Here is a 20541-nt window from a genome sequence, read left to right as displayed (position 1 = left end):
GGGACCATAATATATCAAGGGCAGGGTTGTTCTTTTGTTTTCTCTCTACTTAGCCCCGGTGGCTGCCTTCCTGCGTCTCCAAGGTGTCCAATTTTACCCATACCTGGACGACTGCCTCCTCAAGGCCAAAACTTTTCACCTAACGGAGCAGCACACTCAAGTCTGCGTCTCCCTCTTCCAAACCTTGGGGCTTTCAATCAATTGCCAGAAGTCACACTTTCAGCCGTCGCAAAGGCGAGATTTTCTCGGAGCCTCGCTAGATTCTCGGCAGGGAAAAGTGTTCATTTCCCAGGAAAGACAGGACCGCATGGTAAAGATGGTGCGGTTCCTCCAATCAAAACTGTACGTTTCTGTCCGAATGTTCAAATCATTCCTTGGCATGGCTTCCTCGTGCATCCAACTTATTCCAAATTGCAGATTGCACATGAGGGCTCTACAGGAGGAATTGGACAAGCAGTGGAAACAGGTGTCAGGGTCATTCGAGGACAAGGTCCTTCTGACATCTCGCATCCAGAAAGCGCTGGAGTGGTGGGCGGGCCGTTTATTCCAGGACGAACCTCCAACTCTGACGCTTACAACAGACGCGTCTCTCGAGGGATGGGGAGCGCATCTCGACGGCATGTCTTTGAAAGGAAAGTGGACAGCAACCCAACGAACTTGGCACATCAATCGCCTGGAACTCTTGGCGATTTTCTTAGCCCTAAAATCCTTCCAGAGGTTAGTGCAGGGACACACTTTGCTGGTAAAGACGGACAACACCACCAGCATGCACTACCTCAACAAGCAGGGCGGAACGAGGTCTCTCCCACTTTCACAACTGGCACAAGAAATATGGGATTGGGCGATCCAACGTCAAATTCATCTCACAGCCATTCATGTGCCAGGTGTGGCCAATGTTCTGGCAGACTCACTCAGCCGGGCATCGTCGGACAATCACGAGTGGGAACTCAACCAGCCAACGGTCGAGTTCATCTTCCTGCGGTGGGGCCGACCGCAGATGGATCTTTTCGCGACTGCTGCCAACAGGAAATGCCAACGCTTTGCAAGTCGGCATCCCCACAGAGTCGAGCGGAAATGCATTTTCGATCAATTTGTCGAACAACTTCATCTATGCTTTCCCTCCACTTCCTCTGATCCCTCGCCTGTTACACAGGATGAGGTTCCAACCTTGTCACATCATCCTGATTGCACCCAAATGGCCGAGACGTCCATGGTTCCCGGACCTGCTCCTCTTCTCGCAGTCCGACCAGTTACCGCTTCATCCTCTACCGCACCTCCTCACGATGCAGCAGGGACAAATCTGTCACCCGGATCCGGCATACCTCCAACTCCATGCCTGGAACCTGAGTACAACGAATTTGCATGTTTAAATATCGACAAGGACTGCAGGGAGGTGTTAGCGCGTGCTCGCGCTCCCTCCACCATAAAAACGTACCAATTAAAGTGGAAGCGTTTCTGTGTCTGGTGCCGCACTAAAGATTTGGACCCAATGACTGCAAAACCTGAACAAATTTTGCCTTTCTTTTTATCCCTGGCAAGATCGGGACTGTCACACTCGTCTCTTAAGGTGTTCCTGATAGCGATTTCCCGTTTCCGCCATGATGGTTCCACATCCCTATGTTCCTCAAGGATTATTAAGCAATTTTACAAGGGCCTTTTTAGGATGTTTCCACCTATCCGTCGCCCTCCGCCTGCTTGGCGCTTAAATTTGGTCTTGTCTCAACTGCTTTTACCACCATTTGAGCCTATTCACTCTGCAAATATAAAATTTCTCACATGGAAAGTTGCTCTCTTGCTCGCCTTGACATCCTCAAGACGTGTCAATGACATCCAGGCGTTTACCATACAGCCTCCTTTCCTGCAATTCTCCAATGAGGCTGTGACATTGCGAACTAATCCTAAATTCATCCCGAAGGTTCCCAGTGACTTTCATCTCAACTAACCTGTAATCCTGAAAACTTTCTTTCCTGCTCCGCAAACTCCAGCTGAGCGGTCATTGCATTCATTAGATGTCAAACGTTGTCTCAAATTCTACATTCAACGAACTGCAACTATCAGAAAGTCAGATCAATTGTTTGTGGCATATGGTCCAACTTGCAAAGGACAACCTGTTACCAAACAGACCATAACCAGGTGGATATCCTCTACCATATCCTTCTGCCACCAACGGGCTGGGAAGCCCCTTCCTGCTCCAGTTCGTGCTCATTCAACTAGAGCAGTGTCTACTTCGGCTGCCCTTTTTGCGGGGGTACCCCTACGACAGATCTGCAGAGCTGCTACTTGGTCGAGCAGCCATACTTTTACTAAGCACTACTGCCTGCAATCAACAGACGCCGCGGATGCGGCAGTAGGTCAAGCGGTGCTGCGGAATCTCTTCCAATAAAGGTGAGCCTCTGTTGCTACCCGCCTCCAGTCATAAAGGTTTTTTACTAATAATGTTTTGGTATTTATTGCATATTGTATAATATGTTTACCTTCTTTGCTGGGTGTATCACCTTTATGACTTATGTGATGATTTACTGCTTTCTACTCTATTCAAGCATGTGAATCTATGAAAGACACCCCTAATACTGGAGAAGAACAAAAGTTACTTGCCTGTAAACTGTGGTTCTCCAGTATTGGTGTCTTTTATAGATTCACATGCGACCCTCCCATCCTCCCCTCAGAGGCTCTCTTCTCCTGAGGCACTTTTACTTACTTGTGCTACGAAAATCTGAGGACTTGGGCTTCTGAGGAGAAGGTTCTAGAGGAGGCTACAGCCTGATTGGCTGGAATGTGGACCAACACATAATGACTCTGATAAGCTACTAAAGTGAGTTCTCCCGTAGGCTTTTCAATTGGCCTATTATGTTCTATGGTACTCTTAGAATTTACAATTTATGATATTATATGTATGTATATATTTTTTATTTATTATATATTTTTCATGTATACATGCATATATTACTGCTATTTTATGTACCGTGGGACTCCCACTTCGACGACGGGGGATATTCAAGCATGTGAATCTATGAAAGACACCAATACTGGAGAACCACAGTTTACAGGTAAGTAACTTTTGTTCTTATTGGTACCCTTTTCTAGCTTTTTCCATTCAGGCTGGGGTCAGGAAATCTCAGTACTCTGCCTCATAGAAGTGTGTTTTGCATTTAAAGGCTCATTGAACTGATGGCCTGTACATGTCTTCAATGGTCAAATTGGCTGCTGAAAATAAAAAACAAAAAGCTCAGATCACCACCTCATCTACAGTCTAATGTGCTGTCAGCATAAAATTAAGAATTAATCTTGCAGATAAGTTGGTTTACTGTGTTAACCACATTTTCGTTGGGTTGTTCAGATGGTAAGTATCCTTAATAAGAGGGGTAATAAGTAGGTGTTCACAGCACGTACCACTGTACACAGCATGCTGTGCACACTCCAGCCATCTAGTGTTGAGTGAGAATTTTGCAAGTTTTTCTTTGACTAAGTATTGACGTGACTTGCGATACCTCCCCCGAAACCCACAATGCACCAGGACATTTTTCTTACACCAGCACAAGTAATAATTGCCAATTAGCCGTGTACTGAAAGAATGCGTGCAGTCTTGTCAAAGCGAATATTGGTACAGTTCCCTTAGTTCCATGTGGGTTATTTAACATGCAAATGTTTGTCTAACTAAAATCAGTGTTCATTATTTTCCACAGATGATCCGGAAGTAAGAGAGTCGCCGAATGTCCCTGAAAAGGGAGTGGAGCCTCCTACCGATGCTGTCTCCATTAATGCAAGCCAGGAGCAGAGACCGAAACGTGTCTCCAAGAAAACCAAAAAATATTCTTGCTTGTCCCGCCTGAGGAGACGTCGGCATCCACAAAAAGTGGACGAGAGTGACCTGAGCGAGGGGTTTGACTCCGATTCTAGCCAAGACTCCACCAAAGGAAGCGAGAATTCAGACAGTGGCTCAGACAAAAGCTATGAAGAGGCAGAGGCAGCTTTTGATGTGGAGACAGACTCCGATATGAACAGTCAGGAGTCACGCTCTGACCTGGAAGACATTGAGTATGAGCCCAATGGGGAGTGCAAAGGCAAGGTCCTTAAAGGACCCCAAGAAGCTTTAAAGGACTCTGAAGAAATGGCTGATTGCAAAAACCAGACTGTCCCCAAAATTGAGACTCCAGATCCTGCTGCTAATGGTCCTGGACTGGCCCCCAGTGATGCTAGCATAGCTAGTAACCTCCAAGCCATGTCCAGCCAGATGTTCCAGACTAAACGCTGCTTTCGCCTAGCACCCACTTTTAGCAATGTTCTTTTGAAGCCCAGTCATGAACTATCTGCAACTAAGTCGGTGGACAGCAAGCCCATAATGAATGGGGATGCAGAAAAACCCGGGGTAGTTGAACCAGGTAATTGTATGAAGTGTAATATCTTTAGATTACCTGTTGAACACATTCTATAATATCTTACAGTGCCACAGAGCATATTACGTTTCTGTCATTTTACAGGTGAGAAGAAAGATAATAACTCCACATGACTAGACATTGATTTAACCATAAAAAAGTAATTAGCTTCTGGGTTTTGGAAAATATAAACTGAATACTTGATGGGAGTAGACAGCGCTTGTCCCCACCATTTATTGTACACTTACCACAAAAATATTTGGATTTTAGAGAAATGCATCTCTGTTGCAGTTCCATTTAATAAATCCTGTATTAATATGATCCCTTAAGCTTCTGCACAGGGTTTCAATCCTAGTAAAAATAAAGACTTGATGGAAAGACAGCTTTTAGTACACATAAAGTAGCTATTCTATGTACCAATTTATAGCTCTGTTCAATGTGAAATAGGATTTGGTTCCACAAATGCCATATTTCATCTGGGGCAGATAAATGCGAACTACACTGGCCAGCCACATATATTCCTAAAATGCACTTTAAGTCTAGAGATTACACAATGCTATTACTTCACTAAAACGGCCTAGGAAATTAAGTGTGACGAATAGCTTTAGATCACAAACTCATTATGCTTTCGCTCTTTCCTGCATGCAGAGTACACTATTCTCAGATTATTAACTTATGTTACCATTAGTTTTTTATTGCTAAAAATCAGTTTTATGCGTGACCATTGTTTACTTTATTTTCCTTAAGTAATACCATAACTTAAACATTGATTGCCCTTTTCAGTTCTACAAAGTATGTAATGCAGACCATAGATGGAGTGTTTAGCTCTTTCCTTTTTGAGGACTTGTACTCCTAGGTGTATAAATTCAGTTCCTGTAAGGATATATATGTTGCCATATGTCTAGTGGAGTCATGTAATATAATCTAACGTTTCACATTGAGAAAAAAATTCTGAGTCAAATGGGCATAATCATGTATATTTATCTATACAGGTTTCATTCTATTTTTCTTGGGTGTCTGCTTTAAAATATGTACATTTTTTGTGCTGTGGATGATCAAAACTGATGGCAGAAAGGCATTGAAATTTAAAGCTGGAAAGAAGCTGATTCATGTTTTTAAACAAAAGATTAGAGTGTTAAACAGTCAGCATGCATAACAGTTAATTAGAAAAGCCTATAGCTTGCATAATTTGACAAATATGTTTAAAATAAACCCCACTTGTTTACATACTATATAGCATAACCGTCACAGACCTGTCAGTTTACTCTGCAATCAAATGTAAAAAAAAAAAAAAATCTGTGAAAACAAATGGGTTTCTTTTGTTAAGAAAATGATCGCAGGAGTAGATTCATTGTTCAGAGAGGATGTGCATGATCTGGTGCAGTTTGGGACTTAAATGTTGCATCGATTACAATTCGGTATTATGGGGTTTAGTGAATTGTAAAATGTTTCTTCATTAGATTGAATAGAGAATTGGATGGTGCTTTCGGGCCATGTGTTGACAGCAGCTACCTTTGACTGGTTTGATAAGTGAACCGCGCACTGAAACCACCATCACCTAATGATTAGAGGGTTGAATTTGCAGTATCTGAAAGAAACACGTAGTGATAGATTCCTTACCTTCGAATTCCCCCCAGGCGTCAGACTGGATCCGGAAAGTCTGTAGGCGTCATCGTGCAGCTCCACGTGCGTCGTTGGTATCCGTGTCGCCGAGATGACGTTGCTGGAGCTACTTAGACGCGCCCACGTGCGCTGACGTCAGTTCTTTCTTATTCGCACCAGCAAGCGAAGATCCGGGAAGAGCACGTACCCCAGTCACTTTTTGACTGAGTTTTTCAAAGGCTTTTTGACTCAATTCTTCGAGTTGATCGACTCCTGGTGTTGTAGGATGCACGGCTTCAAGAACTGCAGGGACTGTCACTGCATGATGTCGGTGATGGACCCGCACCGAGTGTGCCTCTACTGCCTGGGGTGCGACCACGACTCTAAGTCGTGCCGCGACTGCCGGGCTATGGCGCCGAAAACTTTGTAGGAGCGGTCCCGAAAGTTGTTAGAAGTCGATCAATCGGCTCCGCGCCACTCAAGGTCCTGGTCCCGAGGAAGGTCGAGGGACTGGTCGCGGAGCCGGCACCATCGTTCGTCTGGATCCGAGTCTCCGCACTCTGGGTCAGGTAAATTGAAGCATTCGAAAAAGAAGTCTGTTGCGGCTGAGGGTGTGGTTGGTGCCACCCCCGCGGCTCCGGAGGAGCCAGCGACGCCGCCGGTCTACCCGCCCTTCCAGGGTCTGTTGGCGACGCCTGCTCAGGTGCAAGAATTTCTTGCTGCCATGGCCCGACTCTTGGGGCCGCCTGACCCCGCCAGTGTGCCTTCAGGCCCGACTGGGGGTCCTGTTCTCCGATCGCCGCCGGCTTCGGCCCCGGGCGACACCGGTTGACCTTATAACACCTCCACTGGTGTCGACCGCTCCTTCGGCACCACCTCCGACGTCATCCGGTGCTACCACCGCCGACGTCTTCCGGTGCTACCGCTGACGTTGACCCCGGTTTCAGCCCTGACCCGGACACTTCGCCGGAACGGCGTCGATTGACACTGATTCCGAGGCCGATGGGGCCTTTTTACCCCTATGACCGTCCTCCTTATTTTCAGCCTGTTTCAAAGACTTCGGAGGACTAGGATTGGTCTGAAGACCCTCTCACACTAGTGTGGTTATGATCTGGACTGGGCAGAGGATTTGGGGGATGGCAGTGGTCTTGACACCCCACCTGACCTTGGCATGCTGGCTCCTCCTTCTGTGGCTACGGAAGAGGGAGCAAGTTACGCAGTAGTGTTGCGTAGGGCGGCCGAGGCCCTCCACGTCGAACTCCCTACAGTGGTTGTCAGGACTAACCTCCTGACAGAAGTGTTTCAGCCGGCCGCTACCTCTGCGGAGCCACTGCTGTTTTTCAATGAGGCACTATCTGACATTCTTTTGGGCACCTGGTCCAGGCCCAACCCAGGGGCTCCTGTGTACAGGAACGTGGCCCGACGCCATCTCCCGGCTCAGCGCAACCCCCCCTTTCTCTCCCAACACCTCACTCCTGGGAGCTTGGTTGTCCAAGCCTCTGCTTCCCAGAGCACGTTCCCTTCCGCCCCTCCGGATAGGGAATCCAAGAGGCTGTAGCAGCTTGGCAAGAAGCTGTTTTCATCTACCAGCTCAGCGCTGCGGTCGGTGAATACCACATGACTCTTGGGCCATTATTCCCACTCTGTGTGGGACGTGGTAGCGCAGGTGCTGCCTAACTGTCCGTAGAAGGCCCAGACAGTACTCTCCCAAGCTATTGCTGCTGGGAGAGACGCAGCTAAGTTCACTATCTGTTGTAGGCTTGAAACCGCCGACTTGCTGGGCAGGGCAATTTCCACGAGGGTGGCACTTCGGCACCACACCTGGCTGAGGACAAATGGCTTCTCAGGGGATGTCCAGAAAACTCTGATGGACATGCCCTTTGATGGCATTTGCCTCTTTGGCAATAAGGCAGATCGTGCGTTGGAGCGCTTTAAGGACTCCCTGGCTATGGCCAAGTCCTTGGGCCTGTCGGCCACTCTGCCTCCTCCGCCTTCTGCTTTTCGGTCTTTTCGTAGCTAAGGAAGGCGTGCCCCAAAATATTAGTTCTAGAGCCACAGGCCTGTGCAGCAACAACCTTGCCACGGACGTGGGAACCGTCGAGGCGGTTCTGGGGGCCAGCGGGTGGGTCAGTACACCTCCACCCCCGCTGCATCCTCTGCAAAGCCTTCCTTGTTCGAACTTTCAGGCCCATCAAACGCCAGTGGGCGGCAGAATTCGCCATCATCTCCCCCACTGGCGCAACATTACATTGGACAAGTGGGTGCTGCAAATTGTCCGAAGGGGCTACTCCCTCTCCTTCGAGACTACCCCTCCAGCCATGCCACCTCAGTACCACCGCATTTCGGGGGACCATCTTGCGCTTCTTAAACGGGAAGTCACGGGGGCCATCTAGCGCGTTCCTGGGCCAGAAGTAGGTCGTGTTTGTTATTCCCACTACTTTCTGGTCCCCAAGAAGGACAAGGGCCTGCGTCCTATCTTGGACCTCAGGAACGTCAACCGCTTCCTCCGGAAGGAGAAGTTCAAGATGTTGGCGCTAGCTCAGGTCTTGTCTACCCTTGACCCTGTAGACTGGATGGAAGCGTTGGACTTGCAGGACGCATATTTTCACATCCCCGTCCTGCCGGCCCACCGGCGTCACCTGCGGTTCACGGTAAGGCCACGAGCACTTTCAGTTTACCGTGCTCCCCTTTGGCCTTACCAGCGCCCCTTGTGTGTTCACGAAAGTGATGGCGGTGGTCGCAGCAGATCTGCGCAGTTCGGGGGTTCCAGTCTTCCCCTATTTTGATGACTGGCTGTTGAAGGCGGGCTCGCTCCAGGCAGCTGTTTCCCACCTCCAGACTACGGCCTACCTCCTGCATTTGCTGGAGTTTTCCATCAACATGCCGAAGTTGCACCTGATTCCATCTCAGAAGCTTCTCTTCATCGGAGTGGTTCTGGACTCGGCGCAGTTTCAGGTTTATCCTCCGGAGCAGTGAGTCCGGGATATTCAGGCTATGATTCTGATCTTTCAGCCTCCATGCCGGGTTTCGGTCAGGATGACCCTCTGGCTACTGGGCCTTATGGCCTCCTGCATCCTGCTAGTGGATCATGCCAGATGGCATATGCGGGCTCTGCAGTGGGACCTGAAGTTCCACTGGGCACAGCATCAGGGCAACATGTCCGATCACGTCCAGATCTTGGAGGGCACTGCACGCCAATTTCAGTGGTGGCTCATGGATCGTGATTGCTTCAATGGCAGATCCCTCTCCTTTCCCCAACCGGAACACACAGTTGTGATGGACGCAACCCTTCTGAGATGGGGCGGCCCCATGGGAGAGGCGGAGATCAGAGGACTCTGGTCTTCGGCGGAGTCACAGGTCCATATCAACCTTCTGGAGCTGCAGGCAATCCGGCTTGCACTGAAGGCATTCCTTCCCTCTGTCAAGGGGAGAGTAGTGCAGGTGTTCAGACACCACCGCCATGTGCTACTGCAACAAACAGGATGGGGTGGGGTCGTGGACCATTTGTCAGGAGTCTCTTCGCTTCTGGACATGGCTGGAACACCGGGGCATTTCCCTGGTGGTTCAACACCTGGCAGGTTCTCTGAGCGCTAGGGTGGATGAACTCAGCTGCTGGTACATGATGGATCAGAAATGGCATCTGAGCTCTGACGTGGCGCAAGGTGTCTTTCAGCAGTGGATAGAGCCTTGGTTAGATCTATTCGCCACCAAAGAGAACGCACAATGTCATCAGTTCTGCACGTTGGAATTTTGAAGGCGGCACTCGATAGGTGACGCTTTTCGTCGCGAGTGGAGTTGCGGTCTACTATACGCCTTTCCGCCTATACCACTTCTACCCAGAGTGCTGAAGAAGATCAAGCGCGACCGGACCCAAGTCATTCTTGTGGCTCCGGACTGGGCTCGAAGAATATGGTATCCCGAGCTACTCAGCATGGCTATCGATCCCCGGATCGGACTGCTTCTTCGGGAGGATATTCTGTCGCAGCTGCAGGGGACAGTCCTCCACCCGAACCTGTCCAGCCTCCACCTCTTGCGTGGAGATTGAGCGGCGGCAGTTGACGTCTTTTGACCTGCCTCCCGAAGTTTGTGATGTAATTTTGGCAGCCAGGCGTCCCTCCACTAAGAAGGTATACGCCTGCAGGTGGAATAAGTTTGTGGCATGGTGCACAGGAAAGGCTGTGGATCCCCTTTCTGCCCCTCTCTGAGGTCCTTTTATTTCTCCTTTCTTTGGCCCAGCAGGGCTCTGCTCTGGGCACTATCAAGGGCAATCTTTCGGCCAATTCGGTCTTTTTACGGCTTCCAGATCATCCTTCCCTTTTCAAGTCCCCTTTTGTAAATAGATTCTTAAAAGGCATTACTCATCTTTTCTCTTCTGTTCCTTTCATAATGCCTCAGTGGGACTTGAACCTGGTTCTGACATATCTGAATTGTGCTCCCTTTGAGCCACTTCACAACTGTCCTTTTCGTCTTCTCACTTTAAAGACAGCTTTCCTGGTGGCTATCTCCTCTGCAAGAAGAGTGAGTGAGCTCTAGGCCCTTTCTTCTAAACCTTCTTTCCTCTGTCCATCCGGACAAAGTTGTACTAAGGACTCGTCCTTCTTTTCTACCGAAGGTTGTCACTGCCTTTCACATTGGGCAGACCATGACTTTGCCTACCTTCTTTCCACCTCTGCATCCCTCAAAAGAGGAAGAGAAGCTCCAAAACGTGCGCTCTCCTTCTATCTGAACCGCACACAACAGTTCCGGGTGGATGACGAGCTCTTTCTTGGCTACGTGGGTGCCAAAAAAGGTCGGGCCGTGCACAAGCGGACCATCTTTCGGTTGGTCGTTCTGTGCATTACGGCTTGTTATTCTTTGGCTAAAAAGGAGCCTCCGGTGAGACTGTGCGCCCATTCTACCAGGGCGAGGGCAGCCACTATTGCTTTGGACCCGGAGTTCCCTTGCATGACATCTGTCAGGCAGCTACATGGGCCTCGCTGCATACGTTTACCAAGCATTACTGCCTGGACAGCCAAGTCCGGAGAGATGGCTTCTTTTGCGGTTCTGTTCTCCAGGACTTTCTAGTGTGATCTTGGTTCGCAGAGCAGACTCACCACCGGGTTGGTATTGCTGGGGTATCTATTCTAAGGTAAGAAATCTTTCACTGCTTGTTTCTTTCAGATGCAGAAGTTACTTACCTTCGGTAACGATATATCTGTAAGAAACATTAGTAGTGATGGATTCCTTATTTCCCCACCCCACCTCCCCATTCTGCGAACAGATTTCTAGGGTAAAGGTCATCCCTTTCAGGGCCCTAGTTTAAATGCACCAGTGGTCAGTATCTTGCATGGCTGTGCGTTCCTGGTGTGGAAAGTCGTGTTCAGAACTGACGTCCATGCGCGTGGGCGCGTCAAAGTAGCTCCAGCGACGTCATCTTGGTGACAACAACGCACGCGGAACCGCACGACGACACCTACCGACGCGCAGGGGTACTGCTGACAAACTCTCCTGATCCAGTCTGACACCTGGGGGTAATAATGAGGTAAGGAATCTATCACTACTACTGTTTCTTACCGAAGGTAAGTAACTTGTGTGTTAAGCTATACTCTGGAGTTCTTTAACAGTTTGTCATGTTCAAAATTATTTTTCATTTCTCCAAGTTAGTTTAAACAAGGTAAAGATCAGTTTAACTGTTTGTAAGAAGTCAAACAATAGTCAAATTTTTTAATTTACAGATTTTTCAACTGCAGAAGAGCCAGAGTTTATAAACTATTTGAAGGTGTGATTTATGGTTTTGCGTTTCAATTGCTTGAGAAATACATATTTTGCATACAAAACCGGTGTTTGTTGCATAGTGTACATATTTTTAAAAAAGATGTTACTTCACCATGGATTTTTTGATATTCACAAGCCTTGAGATTTTCCTGGAATACATTCCAACAGATACATATTACTTAAAAAAACTATTTTATATAATTTGTACAAGATGAGGCAATAGACTATTGGAGGACTCTATTTTCCTTTGACCCATTCCGTTGCATGGGGAGTTTCTACTGTCTATGGAAGATACTCTGATGCAACAAGAGAAGCTGCCAATATATTGCCCTCTCCAACCGTAAGGAGTAATACATTTGTGTTATACAACAAAAAGGAATTTAGGGAGGTCTCGGGGACAATTTTAAAGACCTGCAAGGTGTATTTCCCCTAGAAATATACAACTATCACAAAACACCTTGGGTCTAAGAAATAAGTCAAGCAGTGAGAAAAGCAAGGGTCGATATGTGTCACAGCTAAGACAACAGCCTCCTAGGTCAGAGAAAAGAGCCTCATCTGCCAGAACCCATCATTCACAAGTTGTGACTTCATCATTTGGATCTGGCCTCCTCTCTCAAGGTAACCCAGTCTGAGAAATTAACTGGGATAACCTTAGTCGATGGAAGGACTAAAGGATGGCTGATGGCTCCGCATAGTACAGTTTGGAACCCAAAGACATATCTGAATATTATGTGAAGAGGGTTGCAAAAGAGAAAAGTGCAGCGCAAAATAATAAAAAAGTGTCTTAAAAATGACTAACGGAACTCTCCTCCAATTTTATTCTTAGTGCCCTTGTCATGGTTAAAAAGCAGTATGTAGACACTTGAAATTTTCAAGATGTCAAACAAAGTAGTAGGTCGACATGTTTCTGCCCTCATAAAGATCAGCTAGTATCGGGGCATTCCTCAGGACCAAGTAAACAAATAAAGCTGCTGCTAGATATCAAATGTGAAAGAAATTATATATATATATAGTGATGAAAGTCATATTAAACATTTCATATACTCCACCGGTAATCTCTGACTAGACAGGAGTGGAAGTAATTACCGGACACCTGGAAGAGAAAAGAATAATTGTGTACAAATTGTTGTTGCCCGAGCCTAACTCACTCTCAACAATCCTGCCTCTCTCAATTTCAAGGGCATAAAAAGAACCCAGTCGTGGTCCCAACATGGTCTATAAAGTACTCAAACTTACCCATAACAATTGGGTGTCACCCTCACCTCAACCTGGTCACTACTCAGGGAAGGGGGCCCGCTCTGCAAACAAACAAAAAGCAAAGTCCATGATGCGCTGTATCATGACAAGCCTGCCTGTTGCATGAATCTTGCTCAATAAAACTCTGACATTGCACACACAGCAGTACTCATGTGAAAGTGTGAAGCACACACTAACTATCTTCTTTACTTGTTGGTTTAAAGATAAGGACAAAGCGACTAAAGCACTCAGTCAGGTATATGAATATACACCAGAGTTACAAGGAACCGCCACAAAAAGTCATTCAAAATCATTAAAAGGGGAACCACGCGTTCTCCACTAAACGACAGGACTGAGTCTATATCGTGAAGTACCCCATGTGTGCAACAGCAAAGCTGTGATATGGGTACTTAGGTAAGGTTACCTTCGTGCGAGACCCACAGTATGTCATTAGTAGAAGAACACACGTTCCCTTAAGAAGCAGTGCTAACAAGTAGGCCACCCCGGATCTCAGAGTAGTCACACCCGTAATGGCAGCCATCTTGAACCGTTATTGTCAAAGTTACAGAAACGTACCCGTGAGTAAAGAAGTTACCACAGCAAATGGGCCGAACGCTTAGCAAAACCGAAATGTAGCCTTTATACAAGTGCCTACCTCTTTAGAACCATTGGAAGCTATTTAAGTGATGATCCTAATTGAGGTATCGAGTATAACAATTTACCACTGTATTTTCTGCTGGGACTGGGATCTGTTTGTCTGCCTGTAAGAATAGCCTAGGCACCCCAAATTCTTTTAGGTAGAAATTGTCCCTCTCTGTTGGTCTGTTTCAGAACTGTGCAGTGATTTACCTGTAATGCATGCCAATCCACACTGTTTGGATATTTGTTTCTTTGTGCTTTCCTTGATTTCTTGCCAGGAGGAATTGTAGATAAATATCGACTATGCAAAGGTACTCATCGAGAAAGCTATGATTTATAGAGTTCTGCAGCATACTTATTATTTGCGGTTTTGAGAGTAGGTTTTAAAGGTTTCTATAGTGTACAATTTGTTTTCATTTTTATTTACGATAAATGTCCTTTGCCACTCTGTGTGTGTTTTTGTTACTGTACCTGAGCCGGCAAGTCTTTCATTAATCCCTGTCAGGGCATAGTAAAAACTGCTATATGTTACTTTCTTAATTAATTTTTATATGCTGTTTCAATCTTTCTGACTTAGCTATTGAAAAAATGGCTGTGTGACAGTCTAAGTTCAGCTTTCACCCACTTAATGTTAACCTGATGTCAATGTTCAATCCTTGGTCAGTGTCCTCTGTATTCATTTATAATTTATTGTAATGTGAATTAGAGATCCTGCCTTATATTTTAAAAACCCACCCTGGCCTCACATTATTGGGTTTTTGGAAATAACTCACACAGTCATAAGCGCAAGTCATGCTTGCCTCGGCCAGTCATATGCATTCGATAGAACTGGAACATACAGCTCTGAGTGGCTTTGTGTTCTTTTTGGAATTCAAGTAGATTCATAATTCTATTTTTTGTATGGGATCTTTATTCTGAAGAGAATGTTAACTTATTTTTGTTTTCTTTGACTTCACCATGCCTCATTCAGTCTTTGTGATATGACTGTCTCTTGCTATCAATCCAGATCCTGTTTACATATCACATTTTCAAAGTGTCTGTATTATTTTTGGTTATACTTGCTTGGCAGAGCTCTTTGACCTGCAGCCTTACCAAGCTGGCTTTACCTCTTCAGTCTAGACTGATTTCTTTTTAATGCGTTTTTTCCATTCTAGACGATGGGTCTGATTCTGAAGACAGTGTTGTCAGCAGCAAGTCCTGTCGAAATGAAAGAAGTCTTCAGGAGAAGCTGGAGGTTGTTGCCAGCGAGGGTTTACTTCCAATTGTCAAAGTCTTCCTGGACTGGCTGCGAACAAACACTGACATAATCATCATGTGTGCGCAGGTAGAGGTTGATTGCCAATAATCTGTTGTTCAAGATCCGAGAAGCAGTGTGCCAGAGGCTTAAGTAGAAGTTCATTATCGCTTGCTCAGTTGCTAATCTGTCAGACTTCAGAATAAGTAGAATCAACATTTTAAATCAGGAAGTTTGTTTATCTTTAGGCTTCAAGGTTTTGCCAACATGGTTTTGAACTGAACATTTATCAGTGCTTCTCTTGGTGTTTGCTGTCAGCAAAACAGATTTGACTTTCTAGCAATCCTTTGTTATACTATTTAGTAATAATCGTGAACAGTCACTCGTGTATGAATTTAGGATTATGGGAAGTGTCCTTCCATTAAATGTAACTCCTAATCCGTACTTACATATATGCAAAGTTGGAATGTCTTTAGAGTTTTGCGCAGACGAATTCCTTTGAACATCAATGTAATTTGTCTTTTGTTCTGCTATTACTTTTATAGAGCTCCCAGAGTCTCTGGAACAGAGTGTCGATGCTTCTAAACCTTTTACCAAATTCATCGAAGATACGGGAAGCGGGTATGTAAAATGATGTGAAGGAAAATCCCATCCCCCACCTTCTACCTTTTACTACCTTTTTATGATTGAGGTGGTCGTAGATGGACTCTCTCAAAACAAATCACTGCTTGTGCACACTCCGTCTCCCTGGAACCTTTTAAATTGCCAAAGAGAGGTAAAATGTTTTGGGGCCTTGTGAGCAAATGTGTTTTGAGCATCTGTGCTTACTAAATGTCGGGAGTTCCTTCCAGTCTCTTGGATGCTGCAATAGTCACAGGAACTGGAGATATCTATTGTGTTAAATAAGGGTAGAGTACATGCCTATTATTATAGCCCTCTCTTGCGCCTCTTTGGAGCGTAAACTAGTATGTTTATGACTTGCAGTCTGTGAAAGCTTCCCCCGCGGCATACATATATTTTTTTTGTTGATAATCAAGTTTATTGTATTTGAATCACAACAAAATAATACATTGGTAGCAAATTCAAGCACATTATGACAAGTGTTTACAGCCACACTAGTGGAGACAGAGCTGCATAAGACATACTGCAGAATATAATGGGGCCGCCAGGGCCGGACACCGCCAAACCATGTGGTAGAAGTCTGCAGGAGCGTGATCGCAGCGTCCAGTACGGGGAGGACCGCAGTTGGGAGCTGTAAAGACGCGCAGGGGTGAGGTACGCCACGTGCAAATAATAAAGTTGAACTAACCTCAGCTTGGGGGAGGTCGTCAGTGTTTTGGGGGCCATGAGGGCATCCCTCCAATCTGCGTCCTCCAGAGGGCCCAGCCGCCCTTCCCAACGGGCACGCAGCGAGTCTAGGGATGCTGGCCATTATTCACCAGAGAGCGGTAGATCCGCGACACCCCCCCCTCTACCCAAATTCCCCATTGTCACCTGGGCTCCAAGAGGACTGAATTCCGGTAAGGAGATGGGAGATGGAATGTGGACGCGAAGTGCATCTCTATATTGCAGGTATTTGTAGGATTGAGAGGGATGGAGGGAGTAGTGCTGCTGCAGGTCCGAGAAGGTTCTGATGTGGTCCCCCACCCAGACATCCCCAAGAAGCGAGATCCGGATGGCGTCTCAGCGGTGGAAATCTGAAAGGGACGAGGCCTCACGCAGGCACTCGCCACACCACACAGGCGTCTGTCTAGTGAGTTTCTGGTCTGACTTTGTGTGGCGCAGCGCCGTGCGCCAAGCCAAGAAAACTGTCCTGGGATATGGGGGCTCCATATAAATAATTACAACAAGGGGTGGTGAGGGACAGAGTCTCTGAATTAAGCAGAATACTCTCACCCAGTCAAGTGATCAGGGCTAGATCCAACACCGTTTTTTAGCTCATTGCACCATCCCAGTTTCAGAACCTGGCTGTATGCAAATTAGTCTGTCCCTGGCCCAGTGCATCATGGGAACAGGGCAGACCAGACTACAAAAGCCAATTCTTACACTGGGAAGGAAACAAGCTTCCGGGGACCGGTTTCTGGCATTACAGCCGTCTTCGGCCCAGCTTGCTTGAATCCTGATGGTGCAATGAGCAAGGGACTCATGTCTGAGTATACCCTTCCACGCTTAGGGTGGACAAAAATATTTACAACAAGGGGTGGTGAGGGACAGAGTCTCTGAATTAAGCAGAATACTCTCACCCAGTCAAGTGATCAGGGCTAGATCCAACACCGACATACTGCAGAATATAATGGGGCCGCCAGGGCCGGACACGCCAAACCATGTGGTAGAAGTCTGCAGGAGCGTGATCGCAGCGTGCAGTACGGGGAGGACCGCAGTTGGGAGCTGTAAAGACGCGCAGGGGTGAGGTACGCCACGTGCAAATAATAAAGTTGAACTAACCTCAGCTTGGAGGAGGTCGTCAGTGTTTTGGGGGCCATGAGGGCATCCCTCCAATCTGCGTCCTCCAGAGGGCCCAGCCGCCCTTCCCAACGGGCACGCAGCGAGTCTAGGGATGCTGGCCATTATTCACCAGAGAGCGGTAGATCCGCGACCCCCCCCTCTACCCAAATTCCCCATTGTCACCTGGGCTCCAAGAGGACTGAATTCCGGGAAGGAGATGGGAGATGGAATGTGGACGCGAAGTGCATCTCTATATTGCAGGTATTTGTAGGATTGAGAGGGATGGAGGGAGTAGCGCTGCTGCAGGTCCGAGAAGGTTCTGATGTGGTCCCCCACCCAGACATCCCCAAGAAGCGAGATCCGGATGGCGTCTCAGCGGTGGAAATCTGAAAGGGACGAGGCCTCACGCAGGCACTCGCCACACCACACAGGCGTCTGTCTAGTGAGTTTCTGGTCTGACTTTGTGTGGCGCAGCGCCGTGCGCCAAGCCAAGAAAACTGTCCTGGGATATGGGGGCTCCATATAAATAAGCCTGGAGTTGTGGGAAGTCCATTGAGCGGAGTTCCACCTGGTACGCCGGGTCGGACCAGCCGCTTGTGAACCAGTCGTGGACCACGATGAGTCTCGTGGCTAGATAATAAAGGTGGAGGTTGGTGACTCCCAGGCCCCCGTCATAGGGAGGTATGCGACAATGCACCAGGGACAGCCGCCGTCTCCCGCCTCCCCAGAGAAACCGGGTGAGAATACCATCAATTTCACAGAACCAGCTCCCCGGAAGATGAAGGGAGACATTTTGTAAGATATACAAAAAATAAGGGAGAACCAACATTTTAAAAAGGCCACTCCTGCCAAGAGGGTTGAGAGGGAGGGACTGCCACTTCCGAAGGTCCGCTCTTTTCTTGTTGACCAGGGGCGTAATGGCATTTATATTTATTATACAGCCATGTTTGTAAGCTACATTAAACATATCTTTAGCTGGGGATTGTTTGATTTAGGGCAATTTAGGTGAAAGCTGATAGGGACAGAAGTTTCAGGGAACCAAGGGAGGTGTGGGGAGAAGGGGTAGTTCTACATTCTCAAGACTATACAAAAATATAGTATGCTTCACCCCTCATAGTGTCGGTGGGAGCTAGGGCTAGGCCTGTAGAGTAATTGGAATATTACCTGTTTAATGTTTCCAAAGGTAGTTAAGTCGGTGCTTGGCTAAAAACCTGAAAGGCTATCACACTGTATTTTATATTCTTGAGTCCTGTATGATATGCCCCCTTTTGCCAGATGTTTATACCCTTTTTTCATGGTTTTAGTATGTGTAATTACATGAAAATAAAAATTCTCTTTTGTTGTTTTGAATCTTATTGAGATGCTTTAGCTGAGGTTGCCTGACCTTGTATTTGTTGGACTGAATTATATTTGTCACTCCAGTCCCCAAAGTATGTACTATGGTAGTCTGCATCATTTGATGTAAAATTGTTTCAACCCTGCAGTGAAATACTCCTGTCTCCCTCCTTATCCTTACTTTTGTTTCTGTAAGGGAAACATTTTTATCCCATTGTGGAAAGAGACCTCTGTGATGAGTTGGGGCAAAGATCTATAATCAAATTCATGACTTTATTCTCACAGATGTTTTCATTAGGGCTGGAATGTGTGTAAAAGATGCACATTGCCTTCGTAATATTTTTTGTAAATCCACCGTTATCTGAAATGCTGTCTAGATAAAGTTGATTGTACTTTTATCTAATATTGGCATTCTACTGGAAATGTATTCATTTTATGTAGAACCTTAATAAAATGCCGTATTTGTGTCTGTGTGTGCTAAAATCCTCTGTTACTACTTTAGAGTGTTGGCTATCGGAAGACCGCCATATTGTGTACATGCTTTCATTCTTCTATTTTTCCTTAAAGGGATTCCGCTCTGCAGCGATGTAGTTGACTTGCTCATGAGCTGTGAGCTTCCGGACCTGAGAACTAATCTGCTGCTGCCTGAGGATGTTGCTCTGCGCAACCTGCCCCCTTTGCGCAGCGCACACAAGACGTTCAGCTTTGATCAGGAGAGGCCGATGTTGACTGCGCTAGAGGAGGTTGTAGGATACTTACTGTAGCATAGATGTTTAATTTTAAGCTGTACAGAACATGATCTTTGTTTTCTTACTCACCAAAGCCTTAGGTTTCTGTCTTTTTTGATATTGCAAGTTTACTGATCAACTGTGGATGTAAGTGTTTAAGATTCTAAACCCTAAGCATTTGGTACAGAGATTGCATTTTATTTTTTACCCTCCGGTTGCCAGAGGACTACATCCACCAGAATTAGCTGCCACCGCAAACATTTTAATGTATTATTACTGTGATTAAGATGATAGGTTTATTTCAGCTCTGATGAAGAAGCCTGGGCTGTGTTCGCTCACTTAAACAAATACTCTCCGATTGCTGTCCTTCCCTCAATTCCTAAATCAAGGTGAAAAATGTGTCTGGCGGGTAAACTTGAACCCAGGGGGTTTTGTATTTAGATGGTAGATTGGCTCAGTGCTGCTTGCAAGGTAATAAACGTTAAAAGGGGCTGCTGTTTGAGTCTTTTCTGTTAGCCAAAAAACAATCCGTTTCTATGCCACTCTTGTTTCCCGTAACTGGCGGCTACTTTTGCTGTATCCCAGAGCTTTGTCGTAGCCAGAATTTATTCAACCTTTCTGTGCATTTCTGATGTGCTTTGACGCCTTCTCATATGCAAATGAAATTCAGATCCAACAGAAATGTCATCAGGATCCTCCGATTCAGGTGTGAGATTGCCTGAAGGAATCCTGGTTGGCAGTCAACTTCTTGAAGCTTAATGGGGTCACTGTCTGGGCTGGTTTACCACAAAGCTTTCACCAGTGAACCCAAGGCATTTTTACTAAAATGTCTAACCTTTCCTTTAGCTTAGCTTTTGGCACCTTACATCACTGGGAGGACACTGAGCTCTGGCCACCAGCTCTTGCTTCATGTAGTGTATTTTAAACAAACACGACTGAGGGGAGAACCTTCAAGTGCTCGGACCACAGTTGTTGAGTTGCACTCTATTACTGACCATGTTCAGTTGACAGAACAGTCTTATAGATATATACTTTTAAATCAAGCTGTTTTGTTGTCTTAGTCTTCTAGAGCCGCATTACTTTTGGGTCACCTTGCACTTAAGAAATAAATGCATCTGTGAAGCTGTCATTCTTGATCCTCTCCGCATCTGTATAAACGTTGTCTAGATTAGTCAATTTTTAATCACGCTTTTCT

At 46.4% G+C, this 20541-nt stretch overlaps 1 protein-coding gene across 1 annotated transcript in view; it reads left to right on the top strand.

The window, feature by feature from the left end:
- SMG5 (SMG5 nonsense mediated mRNA decay factor) overlaps window positions 1-20541 on the top strand; it is a 397003-nt gene that overhangs the window by 250794 nt on the left and 125668 nt on the right. The window contains exons 12-15 of the mRNA XM_078669528.1: window positions 3684-4379; window positions 14759-14928; window positions 15384-15459; window positions 19186-19361. Of these exons, the coding sequence (XP_078525654.1) occupies window positions 3684-4379; window positions 14759-14928; window positions 15384-15459; window positions 19186-19361 (1118 nt within the window). The remainder of the gene's footprint in view (window positions 1-3683; window positions 4380-14758; window positions 14929-15383; window positions 15460-19185; window positions 19362-20541) is intronic.

This window comes from Lissotriton helveticus, chromosome 12, assembly GCF_964261635.1.
Source record: "Lissotriton helveticus chromosome 12, aLisHel1.1, whole genome shotgun sequence".
Classification (NCBI taxonomy): Eukaryota; Metazoa; Chordata; class Amphibia; order Caudata; family Salamandridae; genus Lissotriton; species Lissotriton helveticus.
This window is presented reverse-complemented; position numbering and strand designations above follow the sequence as displayed.